The following is a 12,575-nucleotide window of genomic DNA, read 5'->3' as shown; positions in this document are numbered from 1 at the left end:
ACCGGTCCATTATTATAACATTTGACCACAGCCTTTTTCTCCTCCTGGCACTCACTACACTCTGTCTCTGTGTTGTGTGATGACACGTGAACACCAAGCAGCTATCGCTATTGGCCTGCTCCAGACCAATGAGAGCGGGCCAATAGCCACTCCTGACCAATCAAAAGGGGGCTTTTTCATATGGACGAAAAACAAACCAGGAAATATGGCGGCGCTCGGGAAATATTTCCAAATAGAAATCCCGTCGATTAAAATCAATGGCTGCATGCACGATTTGCGGCCTGAAAGTTTGGAGATGTGGAGTTAAATCGGCCAGTTTCAATACCTCGAACTTGATAAAACATTTGAAGACGAAACGTGAACGAACACAACGAGTTTGAGCCTGCAAGAGCAGGACTGCTATCCAGACGAAGCAGGGTGCTGGATCGGAGCAACTATCTCTGGTCAGTTCACTTCGTCTACTTTACTTTTATTGTCTTTTAATGAAAGAAATGCCACAGTAATTTGGGAAGTGTTTCCAAAGTAGGGTTGCCACCTTTCAGAGATAGAAATAAGGGACTACCACCTCCCGAAAAAAAAGGAGAGACGGGATGCTGTGGTCAATTGTTATTACTTATAATTGTTAGCGTCCGCAAATGCGGAAACAAGGTTGAACCTCGAGCAGACAACAAGCGGGGGATACATAAAAGGGTTTAATGATTGCAAACAAAAAATAACACGCGATCGCGGGATAGTAGAAATAACAAAAGGAGTCCGTGACAGCAGGTCGACGAACAAACTAAGACGATAGGCAGCGGTTACAAACGAGAGCAGCACACTAACAGAAAAACCCAATGCAGGGGCATAACAAGCAAATGTAGCGAGATTATTGTGCCAGATGTCAAATAGCGATCAGCAAAGCAAATATCTCGGCAGCCTTCTCTGAGATCACCTGCGTTGATGAGCCTGCATTGGATTCAAGTGCCACGCCCCCACACCCAGCAACAAAACACAATCTAACCAGCAGCAGAATGTGACAATAATTTCATGAAAGTTGCACTGTTTGGACTTTGAGAGGTTTAAAAAAGTTTATTCAGTTCATTCAGAGTTTATTATTATTAATTTATTTTTACTTTCTTACTGTTGGGCTAGTATTATACATGTTTTATTAATTTCACAAATTTAGCACTATTTTGGCCATTGAGAGCCAAAGGTATATTCAACTATTGTCTACTAGGGTTTAGTGTATTTTTTCCTATTTTGCAAAGGTAAGCAACAGCCTGACAAAGCCTTGATAGCAATGATTTCACATCCAATTATGTAGCTCTTTGGGAAAAAAAAAATATATATATATATAAACGGGGTGGTATCGGTATCAGCCGATACTGCACAGCCAGGTATCGGTATCGGGGCCAAAAAATGGTATCGGTGCAACACTAATGATAACCTTAATAAAAAATATCACGGTTTCACGGTATTGCAATTATAGCTCTTAAATGTGTTACTTTGAGATGTCTACGTTAAAAAAAAAAATTGAACAGGATTTTAATTTTCCAAAACATTAGCAAATTTAAAAAATAACAAAAAATATTTAAAATAAAATAAATGTCGTCCTTTAGGTGAGCGTAAACACACAGCCACAGCTCAACATTATTACCATCAGAACAAAAATAATTGAATTATTTTCCATAAAAAGCACGTGTAGTGCTGCAACAATTAATCGCTTAACTCGTGTATTCGATTCAAAAAAAAATATTCGAAATTTTGTTGCTTCGAGTATTCGTTTAAGTGGCGTTGTAACGGTTTATTTTGAAAGTGTTTGCATTTAGTTTTATTGATTAGGGTGGATACACTGTGGATACACAGAGGTGTGGGAAATTTCTGATTCTTAGATTATTTCCAATTCGGCCGTGGAAGATTCGAGAACGATTCGCCGACATCTAAATTCCAATGATTGAAATACAGTGGGGAGAATAAGTATTTAGTCAACCACCAATTGTGCAAGTTCTCCTACTTGAAAAAATTAGAGAGGCCTGTAATTGTCAACATGGGTAAACCTCAACCATGAGAGACAGAATGTGGAAAAAAGAAAAAAAAATCACATTGTTTAATTTTTAAAGAATTTACTTCCAAATTAGAGTGGAAAATACGTATTTGGTCACCTACAAACAAGCAAGATTTCTGGCTGTCAAAGAGGTCTAACTTCTAACGAGGTTCCACTCGTTACCTGTATCAATGGCACCTGTTTTAACTCATTATCGGTATAAAAGACACCTGTCCACGACTCAGTCAGTCACACTCCAAACTCCACTATGGCCAAGACCAAAGAGCTGTCTAAAGACACCAGAGACAAAATTGTAGACCTGCACCAGGCTGGGAAGACTGAATCTGCAATAAGTAAAACGCTTGGTGTAAAGAAATCAACTGTGGTAGCAATTATTAGAAATTGGAAGACATACAATACCACTGATAATCTGCCTCGATCTGGGGCTCCATGCAAGATCTCACCCCGTGGCGTCAAAATGATAACAAGAACGGTGAGCAAAAATCCCAGAACCACACAGGGGGACCTAATGAATGACCTACAGAGAGCTGTGACCACAGTAACAAAGGCTACTATCAGAAACACAATGCGCCGCCAGGGACTCAAATTCTGCACTGCCAGACGTGTCCCCCTGCTGAAGAAAGTACACGTCCAGGCCCGTCTGCCGTTCGCTAGAAAGCATTTGGATGATCCAGAAGAGGACTGGGAGAATGTGTTATGGTCAGATGAAACCAAAATAGAACTTTTTGGTAGAAACACAGGTTCTCATGTTTGGAGGAGAAAGAAATTCTGAATTGCATCCGAAGAACACCATACCCACTGTGAAGCATGAGGGTGGAAACATCATGCTTTGGGGCTGTTTTTCTGCAAAGGGACCAGGACGACTGATCCGTGTAAAGGAAAGAAGGAATGGGGCCATGTATCGAGAGATTTTGAGTGAAAATCTCCTTCCGTCAGCAAGGGCATTGAAGATGAGACAAGGCTGGGTCTTTCAGCATGACAATTATCCCACACACACAGCCAGGGCAGATTGACATATAGTACTGTGCTTTCTTTGCACAAAATCTGGATCTCACACAAACCTTTTAGCCTGTTCTCTAAACTTCAGACCACCTGTAACAGACATGGGTTTAACACAAGACGTGCTTCGAGTGCCACGTTTATTTTGCCGCTGCCAAAAACAAATGCAATTAAAAGAACATTTATTTATCGAGCTGTTTCATCCTGGAATTTACTGCCTCCTGAAATTCTTACAACAAGCAATCACATTTCTTTTAAAACAAGTCTTAAAAAATCTATAATTTGTAAGGAAGTGATGCTTATTTAGCCATTGTAAATATATGCAGCCGCTTTATTTTTTTTCCACACTGTAGAAATGTAAACCTGCTTTATGCTATTAATTGTTTTGTATATATTGTAGAATTACTGTGAATGGACCCCAGGAAGAATAGTCTCTACTTTGGTAGAGACTAATGGAGATCCTTAAAGAATAAAGGAGTAGCTTCGTAAGAAGCATTTCAAGGTGCTGTAGTTGCCTAGCCAGTCTCCAGATCTCAACTCCATAGAAATCTGTGGAGGGAGTTGAAAGTCCATGTTGCCCGACGACAGCCCCAAAACATCACTGCTCTAGAGGAGATCTGCATGGAGGAATGGGCCAAAATATCAGCAACAGTGTGTGAAAAGCTTGTGAAGAGTTACAGAAAACGTTTGGCCTCCGTTATTGCCAACAAAGGGTAGATAACAAAGTATTGAGATGAACTTTTGGTATTGACCAAATTCTTAGTTTCTACCATGATTTGCAAATAAATTCTTTAAAAATCAAACAATGTGATTTTCAGTTTTTTTCCCCACATTCTGTCTCTCATGGTTGAGGTTTACCCATGTTGACAATTACAGGCCTCTCTAATATTTTCAAGTGGCAGAACTTGCACAATTAGTGGTTGACTAAATACTTATTTGCCACACTGTAGGCCAAGTAAAGTGGATAAAGGTAATTTTTGCATTTATGGGACATAAAAAATAGCTATTACCATAGGGACGGTACAACGGAAAATTTTTGCGGTTTTGAAACCGTGACGTTTTCATACCACGGTATACCTTGAAACCGGTAATCGACACGTCTACCTCAGAGCAAGGTGGTCATTCACACATTCACAGTAAACTAACTCACAGCTATCAGTGGCACTCTGCAACTTTAGGAGTGTTTACATTGAATCTGGTCATAAATAATCTCACTTCTGCTTCGTAATGTCAATTGAAGAATAGGGAGGAGTCATTTTGGAGCAGGAAATTCAAACAACTTAGCAAGACAAGCGAATCTGATCGAATGAAACTGACGAGAGTAGGAAATAAAAATATGACCTGCAGAACCAGACGGTGGTGCCACGCCAGACTTTTGCCACTGCGTCGCTTCGACAGCCATCTTCTTGACGTAAGACTCGTCTACGGTCAAAAGAATGTTTTCCGGTTTGATGTCCGTGTGTATGATTTTACATTTTTTGTGGAGGTAGTCTAAACCCTGGAGGACCTGTATAAAAGTGAAAGTCAACCATCATAAGAAAGAAAAAAAACAATGAAATTAGATTTTGGACTACAGTACCTGTCTAATGATACTTTTAACACAAGGCAAGGGAAGGCCGTGATAATTTGATTTGATGATCCACTTAAGTAGATGGTACCCCAACACTTCAAACACCATGCATACATCTGGCGTTATGCAAGTCAAGGATGGACAGAAGCAGGTGTCATTTAGTTAACCCTTTTTAGGGGAAGGGCTATTTTGTACGGAAGCGTATAACTGTCAACCAAAAAAATGAAATAAACAATAAGCCCTAAGGATGGAAGTAAGGAAAGAAGGATAGAGATAAATAATGTGGATAGAGCTAGATGACAGATGATATAGCTAGATAGCTATCATCCACTGCTGGCCAAAAAGTATTGGCACCTCTGCAATTCTGTGAAATTTTGCTCAATTTCTCCCAGAAAATGATTGCAATGACAAATGCTTTGGTAGCAATAGCTTCATTTATTTTGCTTCCAATGACAAAAACACAAAAGAGGATGAGGGAAAAAATCATTATCATTTTGCACAAAACTCCAAAAATAGGCCGGACAAAAGTATTGGCACTAAAGATGTCCCGATCACGTCATTTGCAAAGTATCGGAATCGGCAAAAAAATATCGGACATGCCTTTTTTTTTACTACATTTATATTTTTTAATTAAATCGTTTTCTATTTAACGTTACAGACAAAACGTCTTACACTCATCCAGAGTCTTTAGTTTTGGCTTAAAGTAAGGCTATCAAATTTATCGCGTTAACGGCGGTAATTAATTTTTTAAAATGAATCACGTAAAATTATTTAATGCAATTAACGCATGCGCTGCACGACCCACTCACGCATTGTCGCGTTCAATATAACTAGATGGCAGATGATATAGCTAGATGATAGGTACAGTAGATGATATAGCTAGATAAATGATATAGCTAGATGATACGTAGACGATAGATGATAGCCAGATGATAGATGACGCCCAGATGATAGCTAGCTAGATGATAGCCAGATGATGGATAGCTCGATGATAGATATAACTAGATGATATAGCTAGATAATAAATTAGTAGATGATAGATATGTAGATGATAGATCACTAGATGATAGATCAATAATAGCAAGATGTTAGCTAGCTAGATGACAGCTAGATGATAGACCCCTAGATGATAGATTATGGATAGATGATAGATTTCCTTCATTGTCATTGCACAAAAAAAAAAAAAAAAACATGGCGAGGTATTGCTCATGTCACGTTCAAGAACTGCTCGCATTTCCAGCCATAACCACCTTGCTGTCCGCGACAATGTGGACACCAGCACGTCTACTGTAAATCATTTAATTAGACTCGTCAAGTGTCGATATTAGTGCTGCAACGATTAATCGATTAAGTCGAGTATTCGATTAGAAAAAAATATTCGAATTAAATTTTGTTGCTTCGAGTATTCGTTTAATTAAAGTGGTGTTGTAATAGTTTATTTTGAAAGTGTTTACATTTCATTTTATTGATTAGGGTGGATACACGGCCCTCTGGTCTGCCTCATTTCACATGGCTGAGTCCAACTGCTCCCTGTTAAGACCAACGTCAGCTAAGTTTTTGTTTGGGCTAATGCTTTTTAATGCATTTGTAATTTAGTTTATAGGTATATTTAGCAGTTTTTTGTGGGAATATGAGTCTGAACCATTTAAGAGCATTGTCAAAAAAAGAAGTTAGCATTTTATAGCATTTAATCTACCAGACTTTTGCTATGTAAATTAGCCTATTGTTCTTCTGTTGTACATTTATTTTTTATACCGTTTGAGGATCAGCTCAGGTATTTTAATTTCTCATGTTCCTTATTCGATTACTCGATTATTCGAACTAATAACTTCCTCGATTAATCGACTACTAAAATAATCGATCGCTGCAGCCTTAGTCGATATACACGAAAGCGTCCTTTCCATTTTAACCAAACGTGACGACCGTCAATCCTCTCCCTTTGTTTTATTCCAACACAATGTCAAGGACAGCAAGGTGGCTGACGGCTAGAAATCCGAGCAGTTCTTGAACGCAACACGAGCGGCTATCCAAACAGCGCCATGGTGCTAAGCAAGCTTAAACGTCAAACCCAAACGAAACACCCGTCGCTTCAAAACAAGTTGATGGACTATTTTGTACAGCACTGTACAGAAAGTCATTTTGGAACATTTTTGTTTGTGGTGTGCTATGAGATATTTTCCAATGTAAAAATGTGCCGTGACTCAGGAAAGGTTCCAATTCATCTTGACTGGGAGAGTCAAAAATGTATTGGACGCCTAGCGTAGTTACACGTACGAACGATCATGAACTTCATCTACTGCAAAATAATGATAATGATATCCGGAGGATATGTGGGCGTGCTGTCAGATAGAACAGCTGCAGACTAGATGCTGTAGGAGAGAAAAAAGGAATGGTGCCAACGTCAATGCATCAGAGCCTGTGACACCCAAGGATGTGCCAATGCGCACAGGGAGCTGTCAGCAGACGACCCACAAATAGCTGTGCACAGAGACCATGCAAAAGTCACCCTGTTCTATGTCCTATTGTAGCAGAATTGTTCACTTTTCTTTAACAAAAACGATGGGGAAACATTAGAAGTGGACACCAATTGTTGTCTGCAGGGACGGGACTATATGCTTAAACTCTCAATACATCTCAATATTATATCATCTTAGCAAAATTTCATAGTAAAAGATACGAGTGCCGTTCACGCCAGAAATTTTGAAGTCATCTAGAAGCTGCACCACTCTCTCCCTGTTGGGATCATCGGCGTCTGTGTGTCGAACCTGAAACAAAGGACATGGGCACACGTATAAGTGTAAAATTGGAAGAATCGAAGCAAACAGAAAAAAAAAAAAAAAAAACACTGATCGTCCGGATTATTATTACAGATTTGAGAAGCTTGATCTCGTCCAAAGCAGTTTCGGTGTAATGTTCAGCACTTTTCACCACCTTCATGGCTACGAAACGCTTCTCCCTGCGAGGTGCGGACACAAAAATACATTACAGGGTTTTTTTTTTTTAGACAATTACAATTGTTTGTACGTATGTACGGAAGCGAATTGCTGCCACAGAAAAAAAAAAGTCCAGTATGACGTTTTTTTTTACATGCTCGTTATCACGTTTTTCACATCACTGTATCATGAAAAGCTATCATTTAAAAATGTGATATTTATCATGTAAAACATGCTATCAGGCAAAATGTGATTTTCATCATGTAAAAATGATCTGTAAAAACCTCAAAATCATGTAAAAACATCATATTATGTAAAAATGTCATATGCAAAAACAATTATGGAAAAACGTGAGATCATGTAAAAACGTGATATCTAAAAAAAATGATAATTCATGTAAAAAATGTGATTATTATCATTTAAAACGTGTAAAAACGTTATATTATCGTGTAAAACCCTGATAATTATCATGTAAAAATGTAATCATTATCTTGTAAAAACATGTAAAAATGTGGTATCTAAAAAAGTGATAACTCATGTCAAAAATGTGTTCATTAGCATGTAAAAATGTGATTATCATCAGTTAAAAATGTATCACGTTTTTAGAAGATAAATTATGTAAAAACGTTAGGTTTTGTATTGGTTCCCTCCTAGTGTGTTCCTGTGATTGCCCATTGATTTCATCTGTTGTGACTGCTCCTAGTGTATCCGCCAACCTGCATCCTTCTGTGTCACCCATCTGTTCCTCGTTGTCTCGTTACCCCTTGTCTCTGTGTGTATATAAGCTCCCAGTTTCTTTTCACTCCTTGTTGCGTCATTCTCAATGTCGATGTCAAGTCTTGTCCAAGCCCTCGTGTACCAGTCCCTCCAAATAAGTAAGTTTTGTTTGAACATTGCCTTTTTGATCCCCATTCCTTTTGGTTGTACTTTGTGTTTTTGTCAGTTATTATTAAAACGTTTTTTGAGTTCACCGTCACCTGGCTTGCGGCGTTTTTGTTTCCCTGCATTTGGGTCCACACCACCTGCCTGCCCGAACTCCTGACAAGCGTAGTATAGAAAAACTTGATAACTCGTGGAAATGTGATAATCATGTAAAAACATGATCATTATCACATAAAAATGTGATAATTATGTAAAAATGTAATTATCATGTGAAGAGGTGTTATCGAAAAAAGTGATAACTCATGTAAAAATGACATGTAAAAAGGTGATTATTGACACTATCATGTAAAAACACGTTACGTAAAAGTGTTATAATTATCATTTAAAAAGCGATATGTAAAACATGACAATTATGTAAAAACGTGGTATATAAAAACCTGCATTACCATTATAATTAAAGCATCTAGTGGAGCATCACAATACAATTAGCCCAATTATGTTAAGTCCACAACTGCATACAGTGGGGCAAATAAGTATTTAGTCACCCACCAACTGCGCAAGTTTTTCTACTTGAAAAGATTAGAGAGGCCTGTAATTGTCAACATGGGTAAACCTCAACCATGAGAGACAGAATGTGGGAAAAAAAAAACGGAAAATCACATTATTTGATTTTTAAAGAATTTATTTCCAAATTAGAGTGGAAAATAAGTATTTGGTCACCTACAAACAACCAAGATTTCTGGCTGTCAAAGAGGTCTAACTTCTTCTAACGACGTCTAACGAGGCTCCACTCGTTACCTGTATTAATGGCACCTGTTTTAACTCATTATCGGTATAAAAGACACCTGTCCACCATCTCAGTCAGTCACACTCCAAACTCCACTATGGCCAAGACCAACCAGAGCTGTCGAAGAATACTAGAGACAAAATTGTAGACCTGCACCAGGCTGGCATACAAGACCACTGATAATCTCCCTCGATCTGGGGCTCCATGCAAGATCTCACCCCATGGTGTCAAAATGATAACAAGAACGGTGAGCAAAAATCCCAGAACCACACGGAGGACCTAGTGAATGACCTACAGAGAGCTGGGACCACAGTAACAAAGGCTACTATCAGCAACAGAATGCGCCGCCAGGGACTCAAATCCTGCACTGCCTGATGTGTCCCCCTGCGGAAACCAGTACACGTCCAGGCCCGTCTGCGGTTCGCTAGAGAGCATTTGGATGATCCAGAAAAGGACTGGGAGAATGCGTTATGGTCAGATGAAACCAAAATAGAACTTTTTGGTCGAAACACAAGGTCTCGTGTTTGGAGGAGAAAGAATACTGAATGCATTCGAAGAACACCATACCCACTGTGAAGCATGGGGGTGGAAACATCATGCTTTGGGGCTGTTTTTCTGCAAAAGGACCAGGACGACTGATCTGTGTAAAGGAAAGAATGAATGAGGCCATGTATTGAGAGATTTTGAGTGAAAATCTTCCGTCAGCAAGGGCATTGAAGATGAGACGTGGCTGGGTCTTTCAGCATGACAATGATACCAAACATACAGCCTGGGCAACAAAGGAGTGGCTTCGTAAGAAGCATTTCAAGGTCCTGGAGTGGCCTAGCCAGTCTCCAGATCTCAACCCCATAGAAAATCTGTGGAGGGAGTTGAAAGTCCGTGTTGCCCAACGACAGCCCCAAAACATCACTGCTCTAGAGGAGATCTGCAAGGCGGAATGGGCCAAAATACCAGCAACAGTGTCTGAAAAGCTTGTGAAGAGTTACAGAAAACGTTTGGCCTCCATTATTGCCAACAAAGGGTACATAACAAAGTACTGAGATGAACTTTTGGTATTGACCAAATACTTATTTTTCACCATGATTTGCAAATAAATTCTTTAAAAATCAAACTGTCATTTTCTGGTGTTTTTTCCCACATTGTCTCTCATGGTTGAGGTTTACCCATGTTGACCATCACAGGCTTCTCTAATATTTTCAAATGGGAGAAATTGCACAATTAGTGGTTGAATAAATACTTATTTGCCCCACTGTATATCGGTTTGAAATTGGTATCGGACAATATCTGTTAAAAGGTCGTGATAATGGACTTTTTTTGGGTAGCAGCAATACGCTTCCACACATATGTACCAATGTATTATTGTTTACATATAGCTTCAAACCCGCAATCAAAGATATTTTTTTTGCAGTCAATCAACAACTTACTGGATGTCCCAGGCTAGCCACACGGTGGAAAAGTGCCCCCAGCCAAGCTTTCGGATCACATAGTACCTCCCGTTGAAAAGATCTCCAATCTTCACATGGTGATATCCTCCTGACCAAACAATGATCAGAAAGGATGAGATAATACCTTTCGATGATAACAGAAATATATATATTTTTGTTACCCTTGCAGTAGTCACAGGGGTCCTCTTGTTCATCGTCGTCCGAGCCCAGGATCTCCTTTTCCTCATCCTGATCCTGATCAGGTACGGACTGTTCTGGCTTACTTGGCTTGGAGCAGCCACCAAGGCCCTGGGGTTCTGGTCTAAAGGTAAAGAGATATAACGTCAGAGGGCACAAAGAAAAACTCAATATTGGGGATAAAGTAATGCTGGCAATTGACCTCTTAGACAAACGCCGTACGTTCATGTTGTTGTAACTAGGTCTGTCAAAATTATTGCGTTAACGGGCGTTAATTAATTTTTTTAATTAATCACGTTAAAATATTTGACGCAACTAACGCAGATGCCCCACTCAGACAGATTTAAATGACAGTACAGTGAACTGCTTGTTAATTGTGATTTATGGAGTTTTGCCGCCCTCTGCTGGCGCTTGGGTGCGACTGATTTTCTAGGCTTCAGCACCCATGAGCATTGTGTAAGTAATTATTGACATCAACAATGGCGGGCTACTCGTTTATTTTTTGATTGAAAATTTTACAAACTGTATTCAAACGAAAACATTAAGAGGGGTTTTAATATATAATTTCCATAACTTGCACTAACATTTATCTTTTAAGAACTACAAGTCCCTCCATCCAGGGATCGCTTTAACAGAATGTTAATAATGTTCATGCCATCTTGTTGATTTATTGTTATAATAAACAAATAAAGTCCTTATGTACCGTATGTTGAATGTATATATCAGTCTTGTGTCTTATCTTTCCATTCCAACAATTTATGGTTTCAATTGCGATTAATAGCGATTAATTACGATTACCCTAATTTTCGCACTATAAGGCGCACCTGACTGTAAGCCGCCACCCACAAAAATGGGCATGAAAACGGCATTTGTTCATAGATAAGCCACACCGGACAATAAGCCAAAGCTGTCCTCACTGTATTATGGGATATTAACACCAAGAGATATTAACCGGTAATACTTCATTTGACAGCAAAATCAAACAACTTTCATAAGACCAAATGAACCCCCATGAAGCTTTGAACCACTTGGTTGCAAAGCTTCATTGCTTCAAGAAGCTTCATTTGGTTATCACTGCTCCCTTGGGCGAGACAGTCAACCTCTGCTACCGCCTGCAGTCAACACTGCTGTTGTCCAACATGCCCCCTAGCATGCGTTGCAGCGCGACAGATGCAAATAACCATCAAAATTCATGTTCTGTGCGAATTATTTCTTCAGTTACTGTTCCAGTTGTTTCATTATTGCTAGTTATGGTATTTGGTAACACTATATTTGACAGTGGCGCCATAAGACTGTCATTAGACAATGATAATTATGATATGACACTGTCATGAGCATTTATAAATGCTTATAACAGATGTCATTTAGTGTTATCTGGCAAATTATCTCACTTTTGGATGTAAACATTCAAGCTGGACATAAATGGAGTACATGACATGATTTGCCAGTTGACACTTAATGTCATAAGCATTCAGTAATGCCCATGACAGTGTCATGTCATAATTATGATGGTCTTATGACAGTCTTATGACACCGCTGTCAAGTCAAGTGTTCCATTTTAACCGAAATAAATCAACAAATAAGCCGCACAGGACTTTAAGCCGCAGGATTCAAAATGAAGGAAAAAAGTAGCGGCTTATAGTCCGACAATTACGGTCATTAATTTTAAAGCTGTAATTAACTCGATTAAAAATTTTAACAGTTTGACAGCCCTAGTTGTAACTGCTCTACGCGACTC

The 12,575-nt window shown here is 39.0% G+C and overlaps 1 protein-coding gene across 2 annotated transcripts in view; it reads right to left on the bottom strand.

Moving 5' to 3' along the window:
- Positions 1–12,575, bottom strand: part of srpk1b (SRSF protein kinase 1b) — a 53,728-nt gene that overhangs the window by 15,919 nt on the left and 25,234 nt on the right. For both annotated transcript variants that reach the window (XM_057845641.1, XM_057845639.1), the window contains exons 3-8: positions 10,822–10,961; positions 10,640–10,748; positions 7,482–7,569; positions 7,291–7,378; positions 4,623–4,729; positions 4,385–4,550 (exon numbers count right to left, since the gene is read on the bottom strand). In XM_057845641.1, coding sequence (XP_057701624.1) covers positions 4,385–4,550; positions 4,623–4,729; positions 7,291–7,378; positions 7,482–7,569; positions 10,640–10,748; positions 10,822–10,961 — 698 coding nt within the window. The remainder of the gene's footprint in view (positions 1–4,384; positions 4,551–4,622; positions 4,730–7,290; positions 7,379–7,481; positions 7,570–10,639; positions 10,749–10,821; positions 10,962–12,575) is intronic.

This window comes from Corythoichthys intestinalis, chromosome 9 (genome assembly GCF_030265065.1).
Source record: "Corythoichthys intestinalis isolate RoL2023-P3 chromosome 9, ASM3026506v1, whole genome shotgun sequence".
Taxonomy (NCBI): domain Eukaryota; kingdom Metazoa; phylum Chordata; class Actinopteri; order Syngnathiformes; family Syngnathidae; genus Corythoichthys; species Corythoichthys intestinalis.
Note: the sequence above shows the minus strand (reverse complement) of the source record. Positions and strands in the feature narration are given on the sequence as shown.